At 43.8% G+C, this 22,175-nt stretch overlaps 1 protein-coding gene across 4 annotated transcripts in view; it reads left to right on the top strand.

Annotated features, from left to right (window-relative positions):
- CHD2 (chromodomain helicase DNA binding protein 2) overlaps positions 1-22,175 on the top strand; it is an 85,369-nt gene that overhangs the window by 22,972 nt on the left and 40,222 nt on the right. For 3 of the 4 annotated variants that reach the window (XM_063169898.1, XM_063169896.1, XM_063169899.1), the window contains exons 5-7: positions 4,600-7,761; positions 8,097-8,230; positions 21,168-21,375. In XM_063169898.1, the coding sequence (XP_063025968.1) occupies positions 8,169-8,230; positions 21,168-21,375 (270 nt within the window). In that variant the 5' untranslated portion in view covers positions 4,600-7,761; positions 8,097-8,168. Of the gene's footprint in view, positions 1-4,599; positions 7,766-8,096; positions 8,231-21,167; positions 21,376-22,175 lie in introns of all 4 variants that reach the window. The other variant, XM_063169897.1, reaches the window with a different exon arrangement.

Consider the following 22,175-nt stretch of genomic DNA (forward strand, 5'->3'; position numbering starts at 1 on the left):
TCCATTTCCTTAAAGGGAATTGGTATTGACCTTTTGTTGTCTCTGGCACATTTGTGACTTTCTTAAGAGTTGCTTGTGGAAAGACCTGAGTAGTTTTGTCTTTCTCACTGCTTCAAATTCAGACTCCTTGATTCTGCATATTTAATTAGGGCATCCATTGCATTTTGTGTACATGGGTTAACTTTTTTTTATGTGAAGCTCTATTCCTGTAGCACTGTGCTTTGGAATATATGCTTTTCTTTGAGAGACAATTTCTTTTAGTCTGACGTGCTACCTGATTGAGCAAGGCCTTCCTTAGGCTTCAGATAACTTGGGAAAATATTCCAAGATGCACATCCACTATTTTAATGGCTGGATGGCAGTGAATTTTAGCTGTGCCATGGCTGTGTTTGTTAACAGAGTCCTCCAGCAGCCCCTGCCTTCTGCACTGCCTCAGGTGCTGGGAGAGAAGCTGGCTTTGTGCTCCAGTCCTGTGCTTCTCTTCCACTCCGTGGTGTGGAGCCTAACATAGAGCCCTTCTGAAAAGGAAAAGCAATTTGTGGGAGATGCTGCAAGCCTTGCCAAGCTGTCAGTCTGGCCTCCTGCTGCTTCTGGGCCCATTTTATTTTGGACCAATTTTATCATTTGGGTTTTCGGTCCTGAAGCAAAAGAAGTAGAAAAAGATGTAGCGAAAGAGATCATGGACTTTAAAGAATTAAGTTTTAATGTGTGTACACAAACTCATTTTTGATAAGTATTTAATTTCTTCTACTACTATTGTCTGTATGTTTTATTACTTTGTTCTTTCAGAAATCTTAAGCTGTTTTTCCCACTGCAGGTGTGTGTTGAGCAGTATATTTCTTGATATGTTTCTTCTCCAGCTATTCCTCAAAACTCTTCCTATGCTATCCAGTGATGCCTTCCTAGCCCGTCACCTGCTAGAATCTCTAAACATGTGACTCATGTTCCATTTTAATATTAATCTTTGTGTGATTGCTACATCTTCCTGTGTGCATTTTTGTTTTTTCATTGGGTTGTAAATTAGCTATTGTCAGATCTGGCTCTTTGAGTAGAACTTGGCTTTTCAGTTACACACTGAGTAATTATTCCATCCTTTTCTGGTTTACAATCCTTACCTAAAAGGAAGAGGTGAATGTGAAACCCTTAAATGACTTTGTTGAAATAGTTGTATACAAATAAGTTGTTTCAAAAAGCAGTTGTTGAAAGTATTGCAGTGTGAAAGGTCTGACGTTGCATTCTCTGGTTAACATGGTGTTTAGTTGAAGCACTGATTTTTATTTTTAACTCTCTTTTTTAAGAGAAGAGAGGAAATACTTGAAAACAGCAGGGGCTTTATTAAAGTTGGCATACTTTGCTTCATGCAATAAAATTTATTATTTAAAAACAATACCCACAAAAGAGTGCATTTTTGAATAAATCCACATGTTATCTGGAATTAACCTTGAAATCTGACAAACCTGGCAAATAGCCTTTCTTACCTAAAAATACCCAAACCTACATGAGTTGTGCTTTTACTGCTCTGCTTAAGGAACATCTGATGGTGGTAAAAGCAGATTTAGGGCTGTCCAGAGCACAAGATGCTAAAGATGGTACAGAATAAAATAATGGACTTAGCTGCCATAGAGAACACTCCTTCAGTGTAAAAGTTACCAGGGGTGTTGTTGAGAGTAAAATCTTGCTTTAATGAACTTTGAAGTGTAGAACTTGAGGTTTGGTATGCTCAGAACCTCCTTTTGTCCATTCAGCTCCCTCTGTTGGAGTGAATTCTCTTTCCCAAGTAGGTCACCTGGGTTAAGAGTCTAAACCTCAGGTTTCACTCTGGAATAGTTTATAAATGTATTGGTGTCTAATGCATGGCAATTGTACCTGCTGGGCTTCAGGCTCACCTTTAAGGAATGCAGGGTCACAGGGGACCTGAAATGGCTGAAGCCATGGGTTTGGCCATAAGCAATGTCTATTGTTGCTGTGATCTTTTAATACAGCACCAAATTATTGCAAAAAAAAAACTGAAGAGAAAAACTTTGTAAACTCAGATGTTTTGTAATTGTTGCCTTGAACCTTTAGGCAGGTTTGGAATGGATGGCATGGAGTGCCAACATGTTACCAGTGGTTTGAAGGAAACTTTGTCAGGATTACTGGACTACCCAGGTCCCTGATTTATCATCACCAAAATAACAGTGCTTGGAAACCAAACCAGTAACTAGTAGATAACAGAACCTTGAGAAATGGGCAGATGCCTAATTAATTTTACAGAAGGAATGGTAGACTCATGTCATCTAGAGAAAAAAATGGGTTTTTCAGTATCTACCTCAAGTGTAGGGTCACTGCATATGTCTTCATGGAGGAGTGTATTTTTGTAACATTATTGACATTTCTTAGTAAAATATGCCTTAATTCATAAGTAAACAAACACTGAAATCTTTTCAAGCAAATGTAAATTTCACAAGTGTAGAGGCTGCTGTTAATATTTTGGCCATTCCTGTAGCATCGTTTTGATGTAGAATAGCTTGGAGAACAAGAATGTGTTCTTAATTATAATACCTCATCAGTTCTGTTTACTGCTAATTATTTTACAAGGTTTAGAGAAGCATTTAAGATGAAGGTCATGGGGTTACTTGTGAAGTTCTTGGTCCAAGCCAACGTAGGTGAACCGAGCAAGGAAATTTGCCTTGAGATTTCTTTTGGCAGGTCCTGTGAGTGTCTGAGGCACAGGGCTGACCCAGCTGGAAAGAGCCTTTTAAAGAGTGACTAATACATAACTAAATTACCTTTTTTAGAGGTGGGGAAAGTTGATTCAGTAATTGCATTTCTATATTTTAAGCTTATTAAAAATAACTGAAAATAATTTGAATGATCTTATTTTTGGGGTTTCTACTGTATGTATGTTAGTACTTCAGAGTGTTTGATTGTGTCAATAATGGATGACTTTGTAGGGGTTTTTTTCATGTTTTGATACTTTGGTCAAGGCATTACCGTGAAAAGACATTCAAAATTTTAATTAATCTTCAAGTGCCTAAATAGATTTGAAATTAATTTGGTGAGAACTGGGAAAAAACCCCAAACCAAACCTAAAGCAACCCCAAAACCAGCTTAGTGTGAAGGAAAAACACCTTTACTTAACACATTGTCTTAACTGAGGATGAGTTGAATGTTTGAAACAGAGCATTTCTTTACACTTGGAAGTTCTGTTTCTGAAAGCATGAGTGTCCTGGGCTTGAACACTCCTGCAGCTATGCATGTTTTACAATGCAAAGTGAAATACCAGATGCCATATTCCACTTCTATGTGCAAGACCTTCCCTTTATATTTAAAACAAGGAAGTCTATAGAGCAGCATAAAACAGGACACATGGGCCCTTGTGAAAGTCAGACTGGGGCTTCTTGCACTGCTTCCAGTGCTCTTTGCTTTGCTGTAACTGGTTGTTTTGAGGTGAGACTGGGCAAGCTGGGATGCTGAGGCAGAGACCACTAGATGGCCCCACTGGTTTCTGCTGGGCTGTGGGTAATTTCTGCATCCCTTGGCAGAATCTGCCCAGGATTAGCAGGGAGCAGAGTGGTGGTGAAGTTGGTTTTCAGACTAAAATGAGGTTAAACCTATACATATCCAAAACCAGAAGTTGATGTTGGAGTGCAGATACTCAAATTCATGAAGGCATTTTAAAACCCTTTTTGCATGTCAGCCTACAGTCAGTATTGGTTTCAAAATGATGTTCTTAACACTTAGTAACTTCTGTACGTGTTTTGCATGTGAGGAGGAGTAAGGTTTTACTTGAAGCAAATTGAGCTTATATTTCTTGGAAGAAGATAGGAAGATGGGAACGTTGGGTTTGTATTTATCCATGTGGATGCTGTTTGTTCAGTTTGGTTTGTCACTCACCTGTGGGCTTGGTTGCAGTTCCATGATGAGTGCAGTTGGAATATGGCTCTGGAGCCTTGCTGAAGGTAGCTAGGGTGACTTGTGACCATTTTTGTCTGATTTCTGGTGTGTCCTTTCCCACCAGTAACTAAACCAGCCATTCCATTTGCCTGTGTGTGTGCTGTTGCACTGTACATCTTTCATGAGCTGGAAAACTGGGTTAAGATGGTGGAATGTTTTGTGTCCAGTCACCATCTGTCTATAAGAAACCAGTTTTCATTGGTTTTGATGGATCTTTGTCTTTGAAAAAAGGAGCTTGAATAGTACTTAGTTAAAAATTTTGGTTTGTTACAAGAACCTTGGTGTTGTGCTAAGCAATGTCAGTTCCAGGGGATGGGCCAGTGCCATGAAAATGGTTGCAAGAGGAAATTTCTCTGATTTCCCACCACGGATTTCTCTAGTGGTTTAAAAATATCAAATGGAATTCATGGATCCTGAAAGGGTTCTTGGACTTCTAATATTTTCTCCCACTTTTTTATAGTTTTGGTTAAATTTTCTTTTTTTTAATTCTTGAATTGATTCTTTGATATTGTTTCTGATGAAAATAGATATTGTGGACCCTGTAACATGGAATGAAGCATCAGTTACATGTTTAAATTATCTTCAAGGTACAGTAGTTGAATGTTTTAGTTTAAAGCAATGATGTGTATTCCAACAGCATTTTTCTTCTAATTTTTCATAAAGAATCCATTGAGATGAAGAGTGTCAAAAGGAGTCTGCGAATGAGACACCAAGATGGCAGTTCCACTGGGGAATGAGAGGTTGAGGAAATGGACTAATGCATGAGTGCTGGGATGTCTGTCCAAGAAAAGGATGTTAAAACGTGGACTCTCATGTTATTAAACCAGAGAAGATCTGGGTTGTGATCATCCTATCAAAATGGACTTTGCATTTGAATTAATCAGTGATATCCAATGATGGATCTGTTTGAGAACTGGGTGGCAAAATTTTCCTTTTGGGTTGTTTTTGCATGACAGGCAAATTAATTTGGTAAAAGATCTGTTGCTGTTGCTTTTGAGAAAATGTAATTTATAAAGTGACTTTAAATAAAAGGTTTTGGTTTATTTCACACTTTGTGTTTGTCCTTTCTGGCTGAATATTTTTTATTGAGTTGATACTGAAGTGGGTTACATTTTTGGTTGCTATTAAACTGAGAAATACTTTAGCTAAGTACTGGAGGGAAGGTAAAATTTTGTGCTATACTTGGTATCAAATGTGGTTTTCATTTGCAAATTATGTTCACTTTGCCATGACTTCCAATGAATTTTTATTCGCTGGCTTGTTCATTCAGGTGCTTAATATGAGGGGTTTTCAGTACTTGGCCTATTGTCAGGGCACTGCTGCTGAACTTTGTGAAGTTATTTTAAGATGGAATTGATACCAATTGAAGGCTGAGAAAATACGACAATAAAAGAGTACTTGAATGTTTTGTGTAACTTTTTTAGGTATGTTCTTGGGTTGTGTGTGGGTACAGAAACTTTTCAACAGATTTCCTGGACTACAGACTTCCTGAGCAGTCTCTTTGGTCTTAAAATTGTTCTGTGCAAGTGTCCAATGTGCTTCACTGCTCTTGCATGTAGCCTTAGTGTCACAATACTCTGCCATGTTGGTGAGAGAAAATGAGTTATTTTTGATATGGCTACAGATGACATATTTACCTTTGCAAATTAATTCTAAAATAGTTCTAATATTCAAAGTCATTATTTCCTTACAGGTGTCTGGGTGGATCTAATAATTTAACTATAGGCATTTCTTTTCTGTATGTTTCACCTGAAACTCAAAGTTGTCTTTGTTTTGTGCTGGAGGGTCAAGATGGTAAACCTGGTGCTGAGAGAACCTTGAAATTGTATTTGAAAACCCAAACAAAATCCTGTTCATTGTCTGTGTTTAACCATTTGCCTTGCTCAGACTTTTTTGGAAATACCCATTTTTGCCATGATGAGTTGCTCATACCTGTTCCATCCAGCCATTTTGGTGGTGCATGCTTGCCCCAGTTTGGTTTTGCCATGTGTTTTTATGGTGGAGTTGGATTCTGGACCACCATGAAGGGTTCTCATTCAAATGAATGGATTTCTTTAGTCTTACCAGAAAATGTTTGGAATGGTCTTGCATTGTGGTTTTTAATTCTTGCAGTTGAGATGCAAGGAGTCTTCTGTGAATAATTGGTGAAGTGGAATTTTTTAAATGGCTTGTGGCATTGGGGAGTTCCTAATGAAGCCCCTTGTGGAAAGAGGATGGATGGTTGTAGGAGATAAATGGCAGATCCCTGGAGGAATTAAAGGGGATGTGTTGGTTCTACTGGTCGAAGCCAATGGTTTTGGGCTGTTGGGATGCTGAGCCATGGGTGTCCCCATAGAACCCCAAACTAGCCCATTGCCCCTTTGTCCTCCAGTGGTCCCCCAGTGGCTGGTGGCTCTTGTCTTGTTGTGATGCTTATGAATATGCAAGATGTTCTTGTGCTTTGAGGGGTTGGTTTTGGTCGTGGAAGACAACTGGTAGTCATGATCAGGTGGTCAGGGGATACTTGGATCACCTCCATTCCCATGGTGATACATCCTCTCAATTCCAGGATGTCGTGTTGGAGATGTCCATTGATTGATTTGCAGTTGTGCAGCTTGGCTATTGTGCAGCTTTAAAATTAATTTGTTGTGTTAAAATCTGTTAATGAGCATGAATGGGTTAAGAAAGTGCATTGGAAACGAGCAGTTTGGTGGTGTTGGACTGCTTTGGGTGCAGTGCCTTGGTGTAGCTGGTGGCAGTGCTGTGGCTGCTGCATTTGAGTTGTTGGGGGAACCACTAGGGAGGCGCTGTGGAGCTGCAGGGCAATCTCAGCTCTGTGGGCTTGGCTTGGGAGCTGCTGGTGCTGCTGTCCCCCCCTGCCAGTGCAGCACTGGGGGGCAGAGGGAACAGCTCTTGACTGGGGGTTCTGCCTCCAAACTGGGGGGAAGCTGCCCCTTGGGTGGGGTGACCCCCAGGGTTGGGCTGCTGCTGCCTGCATGGCTGTGAGCTCCACTTCCATGCCTTCAAAATGGCTTGTAACAGCACCACTTCCTGTCCAGGGAGGAAGTAATTTTAGCCCAGGCACTGAAATATTTAACAAATCTTTAAAACAAAAGGCACAAATTCCATTTCTTTCTGGCTTCCAAAGGGTGCCTGAGCCACATGGGGTTAAGGTGCCCCTTGAGCTGGGGTAGTTGGAAGGAGCCAGGGCTGTGGGGTAGCAGGCACCCTTTAGGTGGAGGCTCTCTCTTTTTTTGGTAGAAATGAAGGGGTGGGTCTATGGTACATCACCTGAGTTGTGGGGTAAATGTAGAGAGTGTCAATCAAAGGCAGAGCTCAGAGCTGGGAAGGAGCTCTAGATGGCGGCTGTGCCTTAGAGAGAGCGCGCTCAGCTCCGTGCCTTCCCCAACACTTTACGCAACTTTCCCTAACTTTCAGGCAGCCTCAGGGGGCCCCCACAGCCCCTTGCCTCTCCTAGGCACTAATCGGGGGCCGAGCGGACCTTTTTCGGGCAGAAAAGCAGCTTTTGAGGGCTCCCTTTTCGTGCCTTGCTGGAAAGAAGAAGCCGTGGAGAGAGCCCAGGTCGTTGTTTTTCCAGCTTAGAAGCCATGGCGTACCTCCATTTTTGTGCGCTCTCCTAATGAGCTTTTTCCCCCGGACATTTTTGTACTAATTACCGCTTCTTTTGCTTTATCGGCAGCATATTTTTGGGATTAGAATATATATTTTTTTTTCATTTTCTGAAATTTGTATTTTATCGGTATAATTACAAATATTTTGGATCCGATGTTTTTCCACTACCCGAAACTAATATCGACTTGGTCCTGGCGGCGGTGCATGGATCAGGTAGGTGAGCAATTAATAATAATAATTTTTAGATTTCTGCCGTTTTGAATACTTTGATTTTCGACCGATTTGTGCTGTATTGGGATGACGCAATAAGATACAGAGATTATTTGCATCCAGTGTTACTTTGGGAAAGTTTGCAGGATGCTCCTCTCCTGTGTTTATTCTCGGATTTTTCTTGTAAAAATGATTATTTGTTTTAAATCTCCGGTTTGCCGTGTTGATCAGTGCTGTGTATTGTTATAACAATATCATTGCAGCGTCAGGACTTTGTTCCTGATAATGAAAGCCAGTGAAACGAACTGGGACCTTACCTTTCTTTCAACTTTTGACAGTAAATACCTGGGCACAGGACTTCAAAGCAAACAGACACCCCTGACCCCCTTTTAATATTTAAGAATAAAAAGATGATGAGAAATAAGGACAAAAGCCAAGGAGAGGAGGGTTCAGTCCACAGCAATGCATCGAGGTATGACCTATCAACTTTCTTTTTTTTTTTTTTTTGTAAAACCTGTGAATACCCTGTTTACTTTGACAGCCTTGGGTTACTGTCAGTGCTTAATAGAAAACATTTTAGTGATTTTGCTTCCTTTTTAAGGAATGACCTTGAGATTGTTAGCATGCCACACCCTAATTTTTTTTGGTAGCAATTTCTGAAACTTGTGTTGTGACTTAAGGGCCCATGTCCTAGGCAAAAGGTACTGTACCTTTATTCAGGGCAGCCCTTGCCCCTGTATGATGTTTTTCCAGCTTTTGAATTTCAGTTTTTGGGTTTTTTGTGCTGTGAAAAATGACCTTGTCGGTTTAGCCATTGCTGCATTGCACCATTTTACATACAAGGCAAATTTTTCTTTGAAGAATCTCAGAAGTCTAAACTTTAACTGAGGGCCATACAGAAGCCTGGTGTAGTAGTAAATTATAGTAAATAGGCACAAGAAAAAGTTACATGAATGAAAAAAAGCTTATTTTAAAATATAAACTGGAAAGTGCCTGTTTGTCGGATACCTCTTACTTCAAATTTTATTTGGGCTTGTGGAACTTTGATTCTGTGGAGGTATTTTAGAATATTTTTATACAATTTAACCAGACTTTGTCCTGCTGGTGATGGCATTTTGTTTCATAAAATATACACTGGGATTGTTAACAAGAGGCACCAAATGATTTGCTTGTTTTGTTTAACGTATTTTTGCTCAGAGTATTTTTATTTACTTTTGTCAAGTAATGAGATTCTTTACAGAATTTTAGAAACTTAACCTTGATGTGGGAAAAGTATGAAATACTGAAAATGTTTGTTTGCTGGGAATGCAGAAGTACAATTACCAAATCGCTCATTTTATATTTAAAAGGTCGGCTCTTCCAAAGATTGGAAATTAAACTACATGCATTTTTTGTTTTGGTTTGTAAATATCACTGAGTTTTGCATTTTGTTAATTTCAGTTGAATCTTGGTCTGTTTCTTTTTCTCTGGTGTTGTCTTCCTGCATTTTTAACCGACATTAATAAAAAAGAACTCTGAACTGTCTGGTGTATCACATGTGCTCTATGTGATGTTCAGGTGTTTGAATAGTATTCTTGATGTCCAGTATTTAACCTTCCTTAAGCACATGAACTTGAAATAGTGTGGCTATATATATATCATAAAATTATTGTAACCTTCTAATATAAACTTGGATGGTATTCTGGGTGTATTAAAAATGCAGTCAAATTTTAAATTCTAAAATAAATGTGGGTAAGATTGTTTAATTTGAAATTATTAATAACTAAATTAGCCTCAGGGATTGTTGAAGCACTTAAACAGAGCTTTTCTAATAATGCAGTTGAAAAACACATCAGATTTTCATACTGAGCTTTCTTTACTGTAAATGCTGCACACAAAATATTATGTAAAAAGTCACCATGTATAAAAATTATTTTGCAGATTATGTATTTTTTATGCTTTTTTGAAGTGGATATTATCAACAAGAGCAGCAATTGACATAATTTGTTGAGGAAATTGGAAGTATTTTACCAGTGTTGGAAAGGAATAGGAGCTAAAATCTGAGCCATGTAGCAGGAGTCCCACAGGGGGTTTTGTCCTTAGGGGTATGAGATTTGCATAGTGTCTCGTGTGCTTTTGGGGTTTTCATTGAAAAGTTATTTATCGTAATTGATCATTTACATTTAACACCTGTTGTGTCAGGTTCCCCTTCTCCCCCTTCACATCTTTTTTTTCCTCTGAATAAACCTGCTGTGTGTGACACCGGCACACCTGAAGTGTGGGAACAATTGAGCACAGGATATTTGCAAGTGAACCCTGTTGAGCTTATTTGTGAGGTGTGAGTCAGCTCAATGTCATAAAATGGGCTTTACTTCCTGAGGTTGACCTGAAGTAGGGGAAATGATTTCTAGGAAGTAAAGCCACCACTTTGCTGTATGGTAACCCCAAAATGCACCGGTGTCTGCGCTTCTCATGCTGCTGAGACCAGCTTGGGATCCATGGAAGTACCTGGACATGGAAGCTGCACAGTCCTGGTGGGAACCCTGGGTGGTGGAGGAGGTGGATGTAGCCGGTGTGCCATTCACCTGGGCTGGAGAAGGGTGTTAGAGTGGAAGAAAATACAATTCTTGCACACCACTGTAGTGCCCTAACTGAGGAATTGACTCCTCCTTTTCCAGTTCTAAGGGAATACAAAGGCCTGTGTGGAATAAACAGAAATGTCTGAGAATTGTCCCAAAGCAGATGATTTTTTCTTGGACAGAGTGATGGTGTTAACTCTTTACAGTTTGTAAGCTGAGGCTTGTACTCCTGCCTCTCCAGGTGCCCAGCAACACCTGTTCTTTGTGCTTGGACAGTAAGTCCAACTTGGAGCTGAGGGATTTTATGCAACTTTGCCCAAGGTAAAAGTTGCTCTGGGTCTGCTGCAGTTCCTGCTGACCCCCACCTGTGTGCCTGAGATTTGCATCAGTAATTGAACACAATCTGCTGTATTTTCTAGCATCTTCTGTGCTGCATGTGTGAAAGGCAGGTAGTGTGAAGGTACCTCATCCATGGTCGGCCCCCATGGGAAGTGCCGAGGCCAGGGGCAGGCTGGGACCCCCCTGAAGCCCAGAGTGAGTTTTGCAGGGATAGCAAGTAACAGGCATGGGGATAGATACGTAGTTTTCCTTTCCCTTGGCCTGTATCTGTTGCAGTTGCTCTCCCACCTCAGAAATACCCCGCGTGGGAATGGTTTGAGCTGCAGACCCTGCAAGGCTGGGCCAGCCCTTGTGTCTGTATCCAGCTCTGGGCTTCTCTAGCATTAAAACATCTTTTTTTGGGGGAAAATTTGCTTGTAGTGGATTAGCTCCTGGGCCATTTTCTGTGCAGGGCTGGAGCTCCGAGGTCTGAAATGGCTGTTTTTGCTCAGCAGCCACCTCCCAGCGCAGGGCTTTGCGCAGCACAACACCCTCGCCTGACGTGGCAGCCATTTTATGGAGATGTCGGTGCACACGAACCAGCGTTTGGCCGAGGGGGGGGGGGAGAGGAGGGAAACGATCGCGTTAGGCACAAACTGCCCCCGGTGTGCGGCGCGGGGAGCAGGGGGCAGCCCGTTGTGGCCGGGGCAGCGGCGGGCCCGGGGCGGGCGGCTGAGGCGGGCGGCGTTGGCCGGCGCTGTCACAAAATGGCTGTTCTTTGTGCCGCACCGCTCGGGCGCCGCGGGAAGCGGCCGCGGGGTTCAAAGGCCGCCCTGCGCCGGCCGCGCCGCCATTGGCTGCGCGCGCCGCGCGGGCCCCCGGGAGCGGAGCGGGCCGGGAGCGGCGGCTGCCGCGGCCTCCCCCCGCTTCCGCTGCTCTGCGGGCGTGGGCTCGCTCTGCTTCATTTTAACGGGCTTTCATTTCAATACTGCCAGCTATTTTCAGCAGACACTTGAAAAGAAGCAGGGCTATTTTTTGCTGCGGATTTTTTCTTTTCTTTTTTTTTTTTTTTTTTTTCTTTTTTTAAACTTCAAAAGGAATTGTAGAATGCCATAGTATTCCCGGAACATCTGTCTTTTTTTTTTTTTTTTTTTTTTTTTGTCTTTTTTTTCCCCTTTTATTTTTTAAAGAGATATACAGCTTTCAGTATCCTTAAATCACCAAAATTCACTGTTTGCTTTCAGTGTGTATTTTGCCACTGATTTTCTCTCAGCTGAGTAGAAACATTGAACGCATTTGTTAAAATGCCTCAAACTGTGGGTTTCAAGGTTTTATCCGGGTGACGAGTTATTTTTTAGCTGTTGTGGCCATGTGCATGTGCCGAGGCTTTCAGTTTCATTTGCACCGCCGCATTCTTCAACAAGGATTTTTTTTTCTCTCTCTCCCTTTTTAAGCTTTAACCCTTTGTGAAACTGTCCAGAGCCTTTTTTGAAAGGGAAAAATGCTTGATCAGTGCGGGACACAAAAGGAATAATGTGCAAGGAATTCATATGAATCATGATGTAATCTGCAGCACAAAGGAGATTGTTCTTGTTTTGCTTTGTTACTTCTGTTTCACATTACCCTCGTGAAGGAAGTGTCTCATCTAATTACGCATGCACAATCCCGAGGCTTTCAACTCCTCTGTTCCCTGTTTTGTGATTGCTGCCAGAGATGGATACAGTAATATACAGTGCTATAAAAAGAGCTCACCAACTGCAAGAGGCTACATTTAGCTGTAGTTCATTGTCTTCTGGATTGTTCTTTTTTTTTTTTTTTTTTTTTTTTAATTAAACATCTTAAATTGCAGAGATTCTCTAAAATGCATGACTTCTGCTGATTAAAAATTGGAAAATGGGAATGAAGAGCTCACCTGGGTAATTGTGTGACCCAGTTTGTGTGGCACAGCCTGTGCTGGGGCTGGGGCGTTGCCATGGCCGGGTGCACGTGTGTGCAGGCATGTTCCCAACTCCAGCCAAGGCAGGGTGGCTCAGATGGCACACTGGAGCCTGTTCCCCTTTCTGTCGGGTTGATGTTTCACCTGCCGCACTCTGAGGGCAGCAGTTGCCCTTATCTGCACCTTCCCCACTTCCTGCAGCGCTGGTGCCAGCTGTGGCTCGGTGGTGGCGTTTCCCAGAACGCGGATCCCGGCTGTGCCTCGGGAGCAGCGCTGGGGCTGCCATAACCACATTTCTGTGTTCAAACAAACACTGCCACTGGCAGCCTTGACAGGGCTCGGAAGGAGGGCCAGGAAGGCCCCGATGTTTCATTTCAACCTCCCTAACTCGGTATAGGGATAGTCCAATTCCTGTCTTTGGGTGTTTCACCCCACAGGGAGTTGCTCATAGCACTGGCAGGTTACTGCGCTGCCAGACTTGTCTCTGAGGAGTTTTTATACTGGGACATCTCTTAATTGAGGTTTATCAGTGCTGGTGTTGAGGAGCAGGTGAAGTACCTGAGACAGCAAGCAGGAGTCTTAGGGACTGAACTGAAGCTTCCCATGACTGGCTGCTTTTGAACTCGAGACAGCCCAAGTAAACCTGCTTTGGGTGGGTTTGGCAGCTTACATTGTTATTGCATTTCCTGATACGTAACCTGGAGGTGTGTGTATCCACTCCATCTTGTTTCAGGTTGCACACGACGGTCCCGGCAGGAATTGCAATGTTAAATTAGGCTGCTAAGTTCTGGAGATGGAAAAGGCTTCTAAATCTCTTCTTGCCCCTAGCTGAAATCCAGCTCAGGAAGGAGCTGATAATGGCTGGAGAAAGCTTGTGTTCTGCTTTATCTCTCCTCTCCTTCAAGGAAAATAAATACAAACAGCACTGGGGGAGGGGAAGGCCTGGATTACCATAATTAGACAGAAGCAGCCTTCCAGCAAAGGATGTGCTGTTCTACTGACATGGTGTCTTACATCAATCTTTCTGGTGTGCTTTTATTAATAGACATGTGCTAAAATGCCACGTGAAGATGCTCTTTCAGTAGGTGCTGGTGTGTATGTAAAGCCCCTTTCATATCCTGTAGAGGAGAATTGAAATAAAAGAAAAAAAGCCCAGAGAAAAAGTTTACCCCTAGTGACTTGCAGAGAAGCTTCTGTAAGTCTGTCACACTGTTAATGCCTCATTTTCTTAGAGCAGGGAGTATCTTTTGGATATAATGAGACAAATGTTGCTGATTCTTTCCAAATGTGCAGCAGCTCATTTTACATTACAGCTTGTGTAGCACTGCTGCTAAATTAACAATTTTCAATCTTCATCTTCCTTTATATTTACCTGTGAGCTGAGATAACCTACTCTGTAGTACACGTGCTTTTCTTACCTTGACTGATAAGGGTTAAAAATTAAAAAGTTTTTAACAGTGATCTCAGATTCCTTTCTGGTATTGTGCTGGAAGTGCTGGCATGGCGTTTGATCTTGGCAGGGCTCAGTGCAGTGTGTCTGCCAAGCTCCACAGACGGAATGGGATGGGACGCTTAACACTTCATTGCTCACCAACCTTTACCCCAGCTATGAACAAGGGTGTTGCAATGTCAAGAATCCACTGACTCGAGAACACTCGACTCCTTAGGAAAAAGCTGTGTTGCAACTATTTATGTTTCTTGCAAGTGTTATTGTTTGGTATAGATGACTTAATAGAATTGCTAATACGTTAATTATAGGAGTCGTTTGCATCTCTCTGATGGGGAGAAATCTCTGTACTTCACTGCAGAGTTGTCACCAGTAGAGATTTGAACGCAATGTGCTGCCTGTAAAACTTTAGGCTTACATCTCTTGTTTAAAAACAGCTTTTAAGAGTCACTAGGAATAACCCCCTCAGGCCAGGTCAGGCTCCCTTATTCTGAACTGCAGGTCACCTGGAACCATAAAGGAATTTCTGCACCGTCATGGTCCTAAATTTCCATATACACTCCATGTCTTTGATCTGAGAGGTTGTAAAGAAGTTTACAAATGTTAAGGGAGGAAAAGTACCCACTTTTTCAGTGTGCACACTCCTGCCCTCTCACGCATCCACACGTCCTTTGCCAATGGGCTGCACCAGTGTGCAGAGTCCCCTTTGTGCTGCCGCTGGGCTCAGCCTGGCTGTCCCTGGGGCCATGGCGCAGCGGGGCTGGAACGGGAAGGGCGGAGGGCACAGGGACAGCCCTGCCCGCTGTCTGAAGAAGGGTTGCACCCCCGGCTCCTGCTCCTCTCCTTGGCTGGGCGTGAGGAGGAGCTGGGAGCTGCCAGGAGCAGCCGGGCTCCGCCCGCTGCTGTGGGATGTGGAGCCCGGAAACGCTTCGGAAATGCTTGGCTGCCTCCCGGCGAGGGAGAGATGGGCCCTTTCAAACCCTGGAAACTGCAATTGTTCTCCCCTTTCTGGGCAGGGAAAGGGAAGGATGCTGCCTTGGAGATTATCAATGGTGCTCCTTAATCAACCAGACAGGTTTTGACTCCTTTTGTCCCTCTGCTTTTTTTTTTTTTTTTTTTTTTTTCTTTTTTTCTTTCTTTTTTTTCTCTGTCCCCACTAGACATCCCAAGCATTTTTAGCCTCTGGCTTAAAAATCAGAGGGCGAGAGAGCCAGCTCTCCCCGTCATGAATGAATTGCTCTTTTTGCTTGCTTATGCAAACACAACATAGTGTCTTCCTAGTGGAGGAAAAAAACCCCACCAGCTTTTGGAAAGTCTGTATCATTCAGGATAGCCCAATGTGCTTTGCTGAGCTGTAGCTGAGCGATGAGGGATATATTTAGCTCTGCCTTTGGCATTTGGGAGTCCTGTGCTGAGTTAACTAGCAGTGGCCAGAATAGGCTGGAAGTTTGCAGACACAGGTGGATTCTCCATGAGAGCTTCTCACGTGCCTGTTTAAGGGGAGAAAAAAAAAGTTGCTGATCATAAAAGGAGGTTAAGGAAATATTTTTATGCTGCTTTGAAGAACTTGTTGGTAATCTGGAAGGGCCAGCCCTATCACCATGGGAGTTTGTTGTGCCCATTTAAGGCTGGCCCAGATTTATACAAACCGTATTTTGAGTATTCAGAGTTTGAGACTCACTCCTAAACAGTATGAGAAGCCTGGTTGTGTTTAGAATATTCTAGTTTAAGTTCTTGCTCGAAGATCAATGGTTAAAAATACCATTCATAGGTATGGAGAGTAGAGGAGCAGGAGTGTTTTCCTTCCTTCCCTTCCCCCCATTTCTACTTTTCCCTGCAGGTAATAAACTGGGAAAAGCTCTTTCACCAAATGACCCATCTCAAGGCTTCTCACTCAGAAAATCTTTGCCTTGAGAGACAAGCAAGCACCAATCACTTTTTAGCAGACTTTCAGAATAAAATCAAGGGAACTGAAAAAGCTAGGAATGCATTTATTTATATTCAGTGTCACAATCTGTCCTTTGCTTGGCTCTCCTGCACACTCCATGTGCAGTGTCTATATGGCTTTGTCTGTGATTACTGTGGTATTTGCTCAGTCCTCTGTGCTACCCGTATTATCTTCTCTTTATCTAGTGATCTGTAACTAGAACCCATCTTGTGTTCTTCTCCCTGGCTTGTTTAGCCTAAAGGTTAAATTTAGTTTAGTGCCTTTTTACAGCTACCCTGTGACTTGAGTGCACATATCAACATTGATGGTGCTTGTTTGTATTTGCAATGTATGTAGCCATTTCATATACGTTTATATAGAAACATAGAATGGTTTGGGTTGGAAGGGAACTCAAAGATCATCTCATTCTAACCTCTGCCATGGGCAGGGACACCTTCCCCTAGACCAGGCTGCTCAACAGCCCCATCCAACCTGCCTCAAATGCTTCCAGGGAATGGGGCGTTCACAACCTGTCTGGACAACCTGCTCCAGTGCCTCAGCAAGCTCACAGCAAGGAATTTTTCCTAATATTTAATCTAAACCTACTTCCTTTCAGTGTGAAGCCATTCCCGTTTGTCCTGTCACTACATGTTCTTGTAAATAGTTTCTTTTCATAATAGGGAACATCACATTTATAGATCAGATATTAAAAGGAAATGTTTAACAGCAGCCAGTCCTCATCTCAGTCGATGTGTTTGCCCCTTCTGTGGTTTGTCACCATGCTTGTGTGTCCCACAGTTTGTACAGGTCACTTTAGGAAGACAGATCTGTTTAAATAATTTTAAGTTGGTGGCTTGCACAGGCCTTGCTGCTCTATGCTTTGGAGTAAATCTCAGGTTGGTTCTGCTGGTGGATGGGAGTGGCAGCTGGCAGCCTGAGCTGAAGAGCTGTGGGCGCTCAGGAGCCCCTCTTGGGTAGAGTTGGCTCTGCCAGACATCCTTGGGCTGACCCAGCAGCTCCTCCAGCCCTGGGCTGCTCACCCTCTTCTCAGGATCTATCAGATTGGAAAAGACCCCTGAGATCATTGAGTCCAAGCTATTGTTACATTGTCCATCTGCAACTCACCTGCACTGCCAAGTGCAGTTTATTTCCACTGTTCTGTTTCTGTATAGGCCTGGTCCTGCCTGGGCTTAAGCTGGCAGTGAGCTGCTGTTTCTCTGGGCTGTCCAGGTGTGGTATCAGGAAGCCCAGCAGGTCCAGCCAGTGCTGGGAACACGGTGAGCAGGGAGGGGCTGTGTCGCAGCCACCTGCTGGGGCATTCTGGTGCCAGTGAGCTGCTGGTGTGCCCCTGGGTGTCACCCACAGCACTCCGATGCTGTGGCCAGCAATGCACAGGAGTTAAATACAACGGTTCCTGCTGTCACCCAGCCCCTGATGTTATCCAGCCATGGGATAATCTGCCAAGGTCCTTCTCCAGCCTTCACAGGGTGGTTTTGCTGCTGCCGAATCCCTGCAGAGATTGCGAAGCTCAGTGGAATGTTGCTGTTGGGATTCAAACTTGTTTAGATTCAAAACATTCACAACAGTTCTTAAAGCTGGGAGGAGCTTTGCTTGTGGGAGGGTGTTGGGTTATTAATCCTCCTTTATTCCCCTGTCTGAATTCAAGTTCTGTCCCTCAAAAGCCACATTTTAAGCGCTGGGGCAGAATGGTCCCAGTTAGAGCCATTCCCCAGTCAGTTCTTGGTTTCACAAATGCATATTGGGGACATTTTTTCAGCTGTCTCACCCCTTCTGGAAGCAGATCTACTGTTAGTTCTTTCTGAGAACTTATAAAGTGATTTGCTGTTTGCAAAGATGATCCCCTATAAAAGGAAGTCATATGTGAAATATTAAATGCAAAATCTGGAGGCTTCAAGCATGTGGTAATTGCCTTTTAAACTCAGATACCTCACTGTAAAGGGTCTTATCACTGCCTTTCAGCTACTTATTTCTTGGAAGGATCATGTTCTTCTTGGTAAGGAATGATTTAGTTTTGCTCCCCTTCAAGTCAGGAGCAAGCTCTTAATTAAAGCAGACTTACAGCCTAAAGTATTTCTTAGAAACCAGAGGAATGTATTTGGCTGAGTCTTTGCAGATCTCAGCTTTTTTTTCAGAGTTTCTTCAAAGAAATTACCAGTGGTCCATCTGTTGCTTTCTTTTCATGTTCATGGGTGTTTTTGGAGGAGGGTGGTCTGGCTGAATTGTGATTTTTGTGATAAATAATTACAGCTTATTTCTTACTTTTAGTTCAATTGGAAGTAGGTCTTGTTTGGATGCTAACTCAGGGATATTAAACCAGGACAAATTCCAGAAATAACTTCTGAAAAGAGGACTTGGGTCTCTAGGTATATACAGTGTTAGACCAGATTTGACATTTAATGTTGCTAATATATTATATTCTGTTGGCAGGTAGAAATGCTTCCTGATTGTCCCAGTGACAGTTAGAAAGGATTCTTTTATGAAAACAGGCCTTTCAGTTATTTTTTTATCTGATCAACATAGAAAAGAAGATAAACACATATTTCGCCTCAATAACAGGTTGTTCCTTAGTAAAAAAAAATAAATTATTTGCAACAGCCTTCAAAAGGACATAACCACTTCTCATCTGTGTTTCTTTCCTTAGTAGGGGAAGCAGGTGTGCAGGCAAATATCTGCACATACAGATGTGTATGCCATCAGAGAAGTCTCCCTCTTTTCAGATGGCACAGTTCACAGTCTGAAAAAAAGAATTAGTGTTCAGACAATGTTGTGGATAAAGCACATGAATTATGGCTCTTGATGTGCAGAGAGCCTGTCTCCCTGTGTCCTTGAAATAAAGCTTAAGGCTTTGAGGAACAAAGAGCTCCAGAGCAAGAGGAGGACAGCAATTACTGTTCTGCCTCTAAACAAACACTGTCAGAGCTGTCTGGCCTCAGTCTTGCCTGGGCTGTTAAAATTCCTATTCCAGCTATTGCTCAGAAATCTGACTGAAGGAAAAACTGTCTTCCTCTTCCATGCGTCCCAGTGGGACAGGAGACACCAACATGCCTCGAGCAGAGCCTGATGCTGCCACTTATGTTGTGACAGCCGAGTTTGGATGCCTCCAGATCCCATTCTTTTGTAGAGGCCCGGTGGAATGGTGTCCTTCTGAGCCCTGCTCATGGACACCATCTGTCCCCAGAGCTGCTGGAGTGCCATTGCCAGGAGCAGTGTGGCACCACCATGGTTTATGGCTGTCCACCACCACAGGTCATGGCTGTGGTATGGCTGTGGCATCACCACGGGTCATGGCTGTGGCAATGGAGAGCTGTGGTGGACAAGGCGGGGAACTGTTGTAGAGCCCACACAACAAGGGGTGTAGTGGGACACTGTGCCTTTAGTTCTCGTGGATAACCTCCATCCATGGACAGGGCCTGGGCATGGCCTGAGATGGCCGTGGTTCAACTTGAATTTTCAGCCCTGCTTTTAGGACACAGTGTGATAACCCAGCTGCCTCAAACCCAGGCTGGGACTGTGAAACAGTAGCCACGGGTGATGGCTGCCCCCGCTCCTTGAGGAAGGGGCTCTGTGCCCCCTCAGGCTCGGAGGGCCGCGCTCCCCACGGTTCCCCTTCCCTGGGGCAGTGCCAGGGATCCATCCCAGGGATCCATCCGAGGAATCCGTCCCAGGGATCCGTCCCAGGGATCCATCCCAGGGATCGGGCTCAGCCCCGCGGTCGCAAGATGGCGGCGGAGGGGCGGTCACGAAATGGCGGCGGCGGCGCCTGAGGGCGCGCGGGTGCTGCCCCCTGCCCGCCTCCCGGGCCACAGCCGCGATCCCGGGATTTGCCCGGCCGGGAGCGGGACGGGCCGCGCTCCCTCCGGGCGTCCCCACGTGGTAACCCCTGCGGAGCCGGATGGAAATGTACATGTGCACATGCGTGCTTTGGGTTGGCTTTTGTTTATGTTGTTCTTTTTTTTTTTTCTTTTTTTTTTTTTTTTTTAATTTTTCTTTCTATTGTTTCTCCCTTGAATCATGAAATCTGAGCAAAGCCTTTCATGTGCTTTATCACTTTTGTACAAAAGTAGAAAAAAAAATAAAAAATCTGTTTAATGCTTCTGCAAACTTTTCCTGACTCTTCTTTCATTAGTGTTATACTTAAGTGAATATTTTAATATCACAAACACATCCGGTTGCCAGTGGAAAGCTGACTGGGAAAGGGGTGCTCCTTGTTCCAAAAGTTTGTGGCATCATCATTGTGTTTTTATTTGTGGCAGTGGGGTTTGAATGCTGCCTTGCAGCCCACATATGGTAAGGTGTCCTGAGATTTCAGTTTGGTTTTTTGGATCTTAAAATAAAAGATATATATGTTGGGAGTGATTGGGCAAAAGTATTTTAATATTTTGGCCACCTGAAATAGTTTGGCCTCTCATTGTTTTGTTGAGGAGCTTTTATTTAAGGGGATACTTTGGGTGTTAGCCCATTTCTATATAAAGATACAAAAAAAAAAAAGAAAAAAAAGCGGGGGAACTACACCTAATTAGTGTTCTGCTCTCCCATTATTGGCTTGAGAAATGCAGCCTGCACAGCACTGGTGTAATCCTTTAAAAAGAAGCTGCTCCAGCCACAAGCCCGTATAAGCTTCTTTCTTCTCCCCTGTTGCTGAATTAATTATTTTTGCAAAGAACATAACATTTAGCATCATTCATGGTGTTATGGGCATAGTGTTTTTGATACTGGTCTCTTCCAGAAAGCGGATATCAGTTTTATTTGGAACCACTGGCCACACAGGGATGCAGTGGAGAGCCGTGCTGGAACAACTGCTCATCTTTAATATTAGAGGATGGTCTGTGAATGCTGCAGCCCCTGCTGTGCCTTTCTCTGCCTCGCTCCAAGACACCCTGACCCTCCCAGGAGAACCTGTGCTGCTGGTACTGCTGATGCTTCTCCTCACCTACCTCCACTGCTTTTGTTCCGGTGATGAGCAGGAGATCCTGGACAGGGATTTTTGGGGCTGCACTCTCACCCGTGTTCACTGCCAGTCTGGGAAGGAATTGCCTCTGCTGCAGAATGCCAGTGAGGGGTGTACACACAGGGTCCACACTTGCATTCAGGCTTTTCCAAACCTGTTGTTGTGGCTCAGGATGTGTCTCAAGTTTGCTCCCTGCGTGTTTCACAGCTGTGTCAGTGCAGTTAAAATGTAACCTCTTCTTTCTCTACCATTAGTCACTCGGCATCCGAAGAAGCCTCTGGCTCTGACTCTGCAAGCCAGTCTGAAAGTGAGCAGGGCAGCGAGTCAAACAGCAGCTCCGAGTCCTCTGAGAGTCAGTCTGAATCCGAAAGTGAATCAACGGGTTCCAAATCCCAGCAGACCCCTCCTGAAACCAAAGAAAAACCAGCCTCTAAGAAGGAAAGGATAGCAGATGTTAAAAAGGTATTGCCCCTGCTGCTCTGCACGGACACGTTACTCACGTTATGGAAGGTCAGGCAGCAGGACCTCAGTGAAGCTGTGCCCAGATTCCTGGGCACTTTGCACATGGACCAAACAGCCTGTGACCTCCAGTGTCCCCAGGGGCTGTTTGGGCTGTGTGCTGGAGCCCTGCTGCTGTCACCCTGGAGAGCAGGAGCTGCTGTGTTTGTGGAACAACCCCTGGGGCACCTGGTGCCAATGAGGGGCAGGTGCCTGTCATCAGTACATGGTCCTGTCATTTCATCCTCTCCCTCTGTCTTTCCACTCCTCTATTCTGTCTCTCAGAAGCAGTAAAGCCTTCCCCATGTGATAAATACACAGGAAGAAGGTTTGAAGTTTGTCTAGGGTTTGAAGTTTGAACCACTTTGGGTTTTTACATCACTCTTCCTCTCAAAAAAGCATAGGAGAAAAAAAAAAAAAAAGAACTTATATTATTTATTAAGTCCGGAACAGAACAGTGCTTCTTTGTTGTGGGTTTTTTTCCCTGTGCCTTCCCAGCTCCTCCCTAGCAATACACCTCAGATAGTCAGGTTTTCCCTCCACTTGCTGTTCAGCAGGAAAGGGGATTGTGGATGTTACTGCTCATGGTATCCCTCTGCACATCCCAGGGCAGAAGCTGCACCTCAGGTACCTGCTTTACCTGAGGCATGGAGGCACCTGACTAACGCAGGGCAGTGTGAGGTGAGAAAGAGGAGCCCAAATACCATTTGGAGACAGTGAACTGAGTTCACTTGGAAGGAGAAAATTCTGGTTAGGTCAGCTTT

Source organism: Melospiza melodia, chromosome 15 (assembly GCF_035770615.1).
Source record: "Melospiza melodia melodia isolate bMelMel2 chromosome 15, bMelMel2.pri, whole genome shotgun sequence".
NCBI classification, from domain to species: Eukaryota; Metazoa; Chordata; class Aves; order Passeriformes; family Passerellidae; genus Melospiza; species Melospiza melodia.